The sequence below is a fragment of the Juglans microcarpa x Juglans regia genome, chromosome 6D, assembly GCF_004785595.1.
Source record: "Juglans microcarpa x Juglans regia isolate MS1-56 chromosome 6D, Jm3101_v1.0, whole genome shotgun sequence".
Taxonomy (NCBI): Eukaryota; Viridiplantae; Streptophyta; class Magnoliopsida; order Fagales; family Juglandaceae; genus Juglans; species Juglans microcarpa x Juglans regia.
In genome coordinates this window covers 18,982,205-18,991,836 of record NC_054604.1, presented here as the reverse complement: position 1 = coordinate 18,991,836, position 9,632 = coordinate 18,982,205, and the positions used below count along the sequence as shown (strand labels likewise).

The 9,632-nt window shown below is 34.9% G+C and overlaps 1 protein-coding gene across 1 annotated transcript; it reads right to left on the bottom strand.

Moving 5' to 3' along the window:
- Positions 1–4,993: 4,993 nt before the first annotated feature.
- On the bottom strand, positions 4,994–6,221 carry LOC121234065 (metalloendoproteinase 1-MMP). Its single transcript, XM_041129869.1, has one exon. The coding sequence runs from the start codon at positions 6,105–6,107 to the stop codon at positions 5,022–5,024; it is 1,086 nt and encodes a 361-aa protein (XP_040985803.1). The 5' UTR covers positions 6,108–6,221; the 3' UTR covers positions 4,994–5,021.
- Positions 6,222–9,632: the final 3,411 nt, after the last annotated feature.

The window sequence follows — 9,632 nt, the reverse complement described above, 5'->3', positions numbered from 1 at the left end:
TAAGGAGCATGCTAAATGAAGATCATGGCATATATATATATATATATATATATATATGTGTGTGTGTGTGTGTCCTGGCCGAGTTGGTGATCCAGAGTAAAGTATTTTTTTCGAATTACAACAATACAACATAAATGAGTTTTATAACGGTTTGGCAATTGTGAGAGTCCCCAAACCGTCGCCAAAAAGCATTTTCTATGACGTTTTTTGGAAACCATCGCTAAAGGCAAACGAGAAATTGCATTACGTTCGAACATATACATATTCACGTTCGAACAAGCCTTGGACATTCAAACTTTGAAGCTACTTACGTGCGAATGTGTAAATTTTTGGTGCTAACGTTCGAACGTTAGTGATTAACGTTGTTAATTGATTTAATATTCAAGTCAGATATTTCAAATTAAAAAAAAAATTAAGAATTGAAGTGCAGTAGTTTAATACTAAAGTTGGATAAACTAACATTAAAAAAGATTGATAATTAAAATTCAAAAATAGTACATATATTAAATAATATTATTCATTACATATGATAAAAATAAAGTACAAAATATGATAAAATTTTGTAAGCAACACTTAGATCAACGCGTTGTTCACAAATCATGTACTATGGAACTCCTCAATCAATGTCGTGACCTTCTCGTTTAGAATATTAATTGATATCTTGTCATGTCATAGAGGTGGTTTAACACGTGGCCTTACTCTAGAAAAAAATAAAAGGCACGGAAAAATCAAGATTAACATTCTTGATAATTTCACTGGGAGAGTGGATGATAGTGCAGCATTACATTCCTCCTATGTTGGCACATTAGTCCGAGCTTATACCTCATTTTATATGCGATTATAGAGAGATATTTTGAATGAGGTTAAGGATCACATTCGGAGTCTTGTACTGGTGAGTTTATATACAATAGTAAATTTTTTTAAAGATATTTTGATTTCATATTTTTTACGCAATTCACTTTTTAGGATGAATTCAACCTCAATTTTGGTCATAGAGAGGATGTGCGAGCTGTGAATGAGTTGATGTTATATTATTTCGAAGTCACAAGAGATGATGTCATGACCACTTCAAAAAATTCGAGATGTTGGAAGAGGCTGTTCAGTCTCATTTTCATAAAATAAAGTTAGATAATTGGAAGAAGTGTTGTGATCTTTTCGCAAGTCCAGATTATGAACTATTCTAGATTTATCCCCTATAACTTATATACAAATATATTAGTTTCATATATTATAATTAACATTTTTAATTAATCTTGTAGTACTTAAGTTCTATCAATGTACAGAATAGAACGGCTTTGACAATCCACCATCACGTCAGTTCAAAGTTATTCCAACTTCTTGACGATAAAATTGTAATTAATAACTTATTAAAATTCACTCGTGTTTATTAGGGTGAAAACCAACCCCTTCAACGTCGTTTTTGGGCAAAACCGACGCTAACCAATGCTTTATTTTTAGGGGAGAAAATCGGCCAAAACCGGTCGATGGGGAGTAAGGGTGCAAATCGATCGGTCCAGTCCATCATTTTTCCGGACTGGACGAGACCGGACGGAACACCTTTAGGGATCAAACTGGACCATCGGCTCGGTCCGGTCCGGTCCAGTCCGGTCTAATTATTTTTTTCTTTTTTTTAAATCAATTAATAAATTTTTTTTATTTAAAATGCTAAATTAAACTAAGTGATTTATTAATGTTTATTATGTAACAAACTCAATAAAAAAAATATTTTATATGGTTAATGATAATAAATTAGATAAAAATTACATTATTAATTTATATAATTACTACATAATTAACTAATTGATATTATATATTAGTTAATTGATAGAATATTAACAAGTGTTAATAATATATTTACAATTTTATATTGTTAATAGTGATAGGTTAGATGAACATATATATAAAAGATTGTTAATTTATAGAATATTAACAAGTATTAATAACATATTTAAAATTTTATATTGTTAATTGTACAATTATTATATAAATAATATATATATATATAATATTTTTTTTTCATTCGGTCCGATCCGGTCCAGGGTGGAAAAACCCTGGACCCTGGACCGTGGACTGGACCGAAACCTCTCAGTCCAGTCCGGTCCGAACCGAAACGGTCGGTTCGTTCAGTCCGGACCGACCGTCTATCACCCCTAATAGGGAGGAGAAACACTGGCCGTATCGACGCCGGAGGTTCTCTGGCAATTCGTGGTCGGTTCATCGGCGAGTTTCGTCTGAGAGAGTAGAGAGAAGGAGTGTTACAGCGGGTAGAGAGAGAGAGGATGAGAACTGAGAAGTGAATTAGGGAAGAGGAAGTGAGGAAGAAGACGACCTTATTTCGAAACGGCGTTGTTTGGTTTGAGACCAAACGACGTTGTTCTACTTATTATTTTTTTAATACGTTATGAATAAAATAACACCGCTTGGTTTAATACCAAACGACGTCGTTTCAGTTGTGTTTAAAACACAACTACAGGCTTAAAACGATGTCATTCCACTTAAACTTAACTAGAACGAGTTTATATAGAACGGCGTTGTTTTGAGTACAAATTATATAGAAAAAATATATAATTTCTTTAATCGGCTGGTTCAGCGGTTTGAACTAGGTTCGAACCGGTGCCGAACTGGCTGATATAAGTTTTATTTATTTGCTGCCACACGCCGATCGGTTCTCCACCTGTTTCGGCCAGTTCCGTGCTCTGGCGGCCGTTCTGATCGGTTTCTGGCCGGTTTGGACAGTTCCTGTATAGCACTAGTTTTTATCATATTCTTTTATTTAAGTACTAACATTATTTTTTAAAATTACTAATGTGGTTTTGTTAAAAACGTGATGATCCTGAAAATTTCTTCATCATTCATGTCTATCTGCTACTCACACTGATGAGCACAGTGAGTGGAATTATCCTGTCGTTGAAGATAATTATGTAAGTAAAGTTATTTTTTGTGAATAAATTATATAACATGTGAATACATATTATGTTTGATTCCTCATTTCTTTTAATATGTTACTTATTGTATGTTTTTGTTGTAATTGCAGGAAAAAATGATTGAGATCCAGTCAGCCTCTAAGGAATCATCTCCTAGTGACATGGATATATTCACGCAAGTGCTCGGGGGCAAGTCAGGTTTGATAAGAGGTTTAGGGCATTCTTTCAAATGTATCATTTCATCCTCCATGACCTACTTCGGAAGTTAATAATTTTACCAAAAATTTAAATGCAGCTCACCAAGAAATAGAGCAAATGAAGTTGAAACAGCAAAGTTGAAGTCTCTCTTATCGCGACAGTCTGATTTAGAGACGCATTTGCAGCAATGATAAAGAGACTTGGAAGAGAAAATACGCATTGAAGTTCAAGAGCAAGTATAGAGGGAGATGCTAGTCCAGATGGAACGTGTTATGTCACTATAGCAGAATTGCAGTGGGTAAGGAAAGAAGAAGAAATGAAAATATCATTATCATTTTTAGAAACTTTTTGTCTAATTTTGCAACTCTATAAGATATTATTAGTTGTTATATTTATGGTGTAATATGATACAATTTGTATGCTTTTTAATTTTATGAAATTAGTATTTCTGATCAGTACGTTCTAATGTAAAGAACAAACGGTCGAACATGGCTTCACATTCGAATCAACATTCAAACATAATACCACCGAATTCCAACAAAATGTTCGAATGTAAGTCACTTCGTTCGAATGTTTCCACGCACAAACGATCTAAACGTTCGAATGATTAGAATAGATGCGTTTGAACGACAACCCAACATATGAACGTTAAACATTTTACGTTCGAACGCTTCACCATTAACATCTAAATGCTACATTCAAATGTCTCTCAACAAACGTTCAAATATTGTTACGTTCAAACATAAATATTAATCGTGCGAAGCATAAACAACGAACATCTAATTTTTGACGTTCAAATGTTAATCGGTCGGATTAACTTCGAACATTAGTTTTTACGTGTGAACGTTACTTTCTGTGATGGATTTTAACTGTCACAAGAAAACTTCACATTCAAACATTACATCTCACGAAAGATTTCCAACCATCACAAAAAAAAGAAAAAAAACAAACAAAAAAAACAAACAAACAAACAAACTTTTTGTGATGCCTTTTAGGTGACGTTCTCAAACCATCACAAAAAAGTATTTGTGACGGTTTCATCCATCATAAAAGCAAAAATCTGTGGTAGTGAAACTTTGATCGAGTACTAGTAGTCCCTCTTATTAATTAACGTACGCACGTACACAAGCTTCCAATTACAGGAAGATTAATGGTATGAATAATGATAGCCTTACCACTATTCTATTATCTTTCTACTATTCTTTTTAATTTTTTAAAATTTTTTTTTACTTAATGGTTAAGAAAGTGACTATTATTGAAATTGTATATTTTTTAAATTTTTTCTTAATGATTAAAGATATTAAAAAAATACTTAAAAGAAAAAAAAATAAATACACTAAGAATAATAAAGTAATGGTAAAAGAGTTGTAAGTCTATCATTACTCTATTAGTTTATATTGTGGTGATACTTGAATAGTAAGTGATACTTTGCCACTTGGGATCTACTACTATATCATCAGGTTACGCATATTCTTTGCTCGCGGTTCCAATATTGAATTAGTTGCAATTGACGAAGTGCGTGAACTTTCAATGAGTCTCTAACCGGTCGGCGATCCGAGCCCTCTTGTCCATTTTTAGCCATGCATAGTACATCAACTTTGACGTACGTACGTACGTTAATTGTCCTCCTAATTATTTAGGGTTCTGTTTCTCTTTCGGCATCGATCCTGATCCCGTGCATGTCCATAAAAAGGACTGCAACCTCCATTAATTAGTTGTTTCATATTGTAATCTGATTTCAAAATGATTTACATATATATAGACAGAATTAATTAGAACCACATGATCATGTTCATATACAACAAAGAATGTTTTCATTTATGTTTAAGCTTCCTTTCTTTTGAGCTTGACTCTTTCTACACGGCCAATAACATAAAAATAAATAAAATAAAAAAACCTTCATGAATGCAGAAACAAACATAAAAGAGTTGGAGCCAAAGAAGTAATGGTCCACAGCTTGGAGAATCTTGTATCTAGGCCATGACTGGCTTGGTTGAAAGAATTTTCCGACGCCAACAAAGAGCTGAACTTGAAATTAGGGTTTGACCCATAAAGAGCCTGAACTCCCTTCACGTCGTCTATCTTCAGATCCACCTTCCTTGTCCTCGGACTCAAGCTCGGATACATAACAGCTTCCTTCACCGAAGTATGAGCCAGCCCAAGTACATGCCCAATCTCGTGGGTCGCCACCGATTCCAAATCAACCGCCACCTTTGACTTGTCCGATTTAAAATTTACCGTCCACGTCTCTGCTGCATCCAGGTGGAGCCTCCCGTTCTCCGGTGAGAAAGCATGAGCCAGCACTCCCAGCACCCCATCAAACGGCTCTCCGTCCCCATGATCACCCTGGTAAAACCCGATTCTAATATTCGCCGACTGGTAGTTCCCCGTCTCGGTAAAGTTCACCGGAATCACCGACTCCCACCGAGAAAAGGCACGTCTGAAAACTGCCCGAATATCAGACGAGCTCAGGTAATCGATCATATTATAAGGCGAGAAAGCGTACGTTAGAGTCATCGTCTTCCGAGACCCGCGGAGCCACCTCGGTTTGCCGTAGAAGTACGCAAAGTGACGCGTCCTGTGCAAAGCATGCGAGGCGTTGTCGCTCATGCCACACCTCGGCGACATGATGGCCGATATGGTGTCGGTGTCGAGCTTTCCCGTGACGGGCAACCCAAGGTTTTTCTGGTAGAGAACAACGGCTGATTCGAATTGAGTGTCGAATATGTCGTTAAAATCCGTGCCGGGTATGGGAAGGTAACCGAAACGGTTGAAGTACCTCTTGAGCTCCGACATGCCGCTGACGTGGCTGCCCTTCCCGGCGTGCAGGAACCTAACGAAGTCTTGCCACGTAGAGTTGTGGGCATCGACGTTTATTACAGTTGATAGGCCAGGTGGGATTCTAGCGGGAAAGCAAGGGCGGGAAACACAGAAGAAGAAGAAGAAGAAGAATATGATGCAGGGGTAACTGAAAAACGGAAACATAGTTATTTCAGTTAGTTTTCTTTTAGGGAACAGAGCTTAATTTGGGATTGTTGGAAAGGATAAAGTTTTTGGAAGATCTTCGAAAATTTGAAAAGCTTTATGATCCTATATATAAATAATAATAATTAATTGTATGTATGAATTCAATAGTAATTGTGAAAGGTCATGTTTGAGTTAGATAGGATCGAAGCACAAGAAAATAATGGGAAAGCTAAGAAGATTCTGGCGTGTGAGCCTTTGATTGTGTCATGGTGGGTTAACCACTGACTCTGTTTTTCTTTATTTAAATTAATCCAGGTTTTCTTTTTCCCTCTTAGTCAATGAATGAGTATAGGATCATGAATTTCTCTTATTCTTTCTCAGTCGAAACTAATAAGGAAAAGTGGTATGTTTAAAGAATAAAATTGGTTTGATTTGTTCAAGTTTAGGTTAAGCTTGCTCGGTTGGTTGACCAGAATTTGGTGTGTTAATTAATTTGCGTCATCATCTTCTCATATAACTTTCTAGCTAGGGAAGGCTTATATATATATATATATATATATATATATATATATATATATATATATTTATATGATATTATTTGGGAGGGGGTTTCGAATCCAAAATCCTCCATTTTGGAGGCTGACCATATTGCATTTAATAATTTGTTGATATTACATGGATGCACAATCACGCAATAATATTGTATCTTTTTTAACAAATCATATTGTAGAGTGTACACTAGTTGAGGGAAAGTACATTCAAAATTAAATTAGATCATTATTTATAATTATAACTGCATGCACTTATTGTCTAATCAATGAAGAGAAGAAAAGATGTATATATATAAATATAGGACATTTTCGGAGGTAATTAATTATTTGGTCCCATGTCATTATTATCCTTATTCCTGTGCTTACATTAGCATGTATATAATAATTCTGATATATGGTCGGAATTGGAGGAGATTATATCATTTTTATTAAATATTAGCTATTTTTTAATGCTTTATAATTGCAACGTATAATACTATAGACTCTCAAAAGCTTAATGAGCTACACATGAATCCGGATTGAGATATTTTAGAGTTTTAAGACTTAGAACAGATTAATAAATTAAGATATTAAGTGAATCGTATAATATATGTTTATTGAGAATTGTTATGATTCTTTTTTAAGTATACTTACACAAATATAGAGACAGCAACCTATATATATATATATAGTCATGATTAATTGTCTACATCCTTAAGTTTCGTTTTCAACAACATATATATGAAGTTATAATCTATCTTGGGCGACTCAAATTTATACCATTAGCTTAAGATGAATAAGATCTCTCACTTTCAATGCTAGCTCAATGAGCTGGGTCCTATCTATTTCCCTCTACATCTCTCTTATTGGTCGCTAGCTTTATGGGGACAACTTAGTGAAATGAATTTGTACGTGATCCCAATTATTTCATGTAATCCCAAGCCTGTTGCCTTTGTCAAAAAAGCTTTCAAATACCAATCTGCCTTGCCTTGAATGTCATCACCAATTAGCTGGGCACAATAGTTATATGGCTGCAAATAATTAAAAGCTAGATGCGATGGCATGGTTAGGTTTCAGTACTTAACTTACCACCAGTAGTTTTAGTCATGAATCAGAAAGGACTTTTTGCAATTTGTAGCTAGGTGGGTGGATATTGGAATAAATTAGAAAGTGGGATTTTACTTTCAAGGTGTTATGATTGCATAAATTAATTTGCTGGTGAGCTTCCCAATGTAATATGTAATTTCGTAGATATGGAAGTACTCATCGATCTTTAAATGAGATTTTCTTAGTGGATTTTGCAACAAGCTGGTATTAAGTGGCTCATAGGGACTGGTCAGGAAGATAGAATTTGCAAAGATTTACTACAAGAAATTTAACTTTTAAGAATGAAATTTGTTAGAGACGAAATTTATAAAAGTCATTTTTTAGAGATGAAATTTTCGTCTCCAAAAATGCATGAGCTACTAAATTTGTTCAAACGGAAAAATATCTATTCGAACAAGATATTTTGTGACGAACAAAATCGTCTAAAAAAAAGAAAACTATTCGAATGGAACAAAATAGATTAAAACATGAAATTAATGTTCGTTCGAACAGTATATAATCTATTCGAATAATAATATTGGCGAGAAATTAATTTATTTTTTTCGGGAAAAGTTAATAACCGTTCGAACTTAACTTTCCTTGTTCGAACGGACTTTTTTGAATTAATTTTTTTATTAGTATGGATTTGTGCATATATTTTTTCCATTAAAGTAATAAATATTTTTTTTCATTAATTTGTTATCATTTTCAAAATATAAAAATGTGTACATATTATATATTATAATTTGCAGTGAGTTAAAATATTTATAAATTCATAAATTAATTTTATGTAATTAACTTCAAAACTTTATAGTGATTTCTTTTATATTAAATTTATATAAATATAACTTTAAAAATAGTATCATTTTTCATATTGTCATGAATAGCAAGTAAAATGAAAAAAATAAACAAAGTAGTAAACATGAAGAATAAAAACCATACATTAATTACATCTCAAATATATAATGTTCAATACAACATAAAAAAGTAAAATAATAACTAAAACGATCATTGGGTCCTTAGTAGATCAACATCCTCTTGCAACATTTTAATAGATTCTTCCAGATCCCCGAGCTTCTCCATGATGGGCTCAACGAACTCTACAAACAGAGCTCGTACCTGATCCAAAGTATCCCCAAGAGGTTGTCTCTCCACAGTGGCAGCACTACTAGAAGCTGGATTTGTGGGAGGATCACTAGGATGTTCTGGTGAAGTCTTCCACAAGTGCCCCTTGCTCTTGCTGAATGTGATCTTGTTAAAGGGCCCCATCTGTTGCGACTTTTGCTCAGTGGCTGATACTGTAACTCCCGATCAGAGTAGGAGGTTAGATATCAACAGTGCAAATGATAGACTACCTCCACTGGAAAAGCGTGACTCCGATCGAATGCGGAGGAATAAATACAATGCCAGATCAATGGGATCCCCCCGTGCTATCCGCAACAAAAAATCTGATCGATCTCGAAATCAATCTTGTGTTTTTTTGGATCGATGTTATAGCCAACAATCAAATTAAGCATTCTGAAAAATGCTATACAATCGGCCTATCGGATCACCTTGCTCCCATCATATGGAGGAGCCAATAGGTCTCGCATTAGCTAACGCACCTGATCGTTTGTGAGACCATCATCAGGTAGATCTTCATACGAACTAGCATCCGAATCTACATTCGGGGCTAGCATGGAGGATGTAGTTGGCATGTCGGAATCAGATGGTGCAGCCGCTGGTCCCCGTGTAGCCGCTGCAGGATATGCGTCGGTCACGCGTGGGATGTCAAGGAACTCAACAATAATGCGGGGATAGAAATTAATACTCACTTCCCAAACCGATAAGATGTAGAACAGAGCATCAGCGCTAAGTTCTCCTATGGCACTGTAGAACTCACCGACCATCTCTGAATATGTAGTCCCCCACTGCTCACAAATCGATA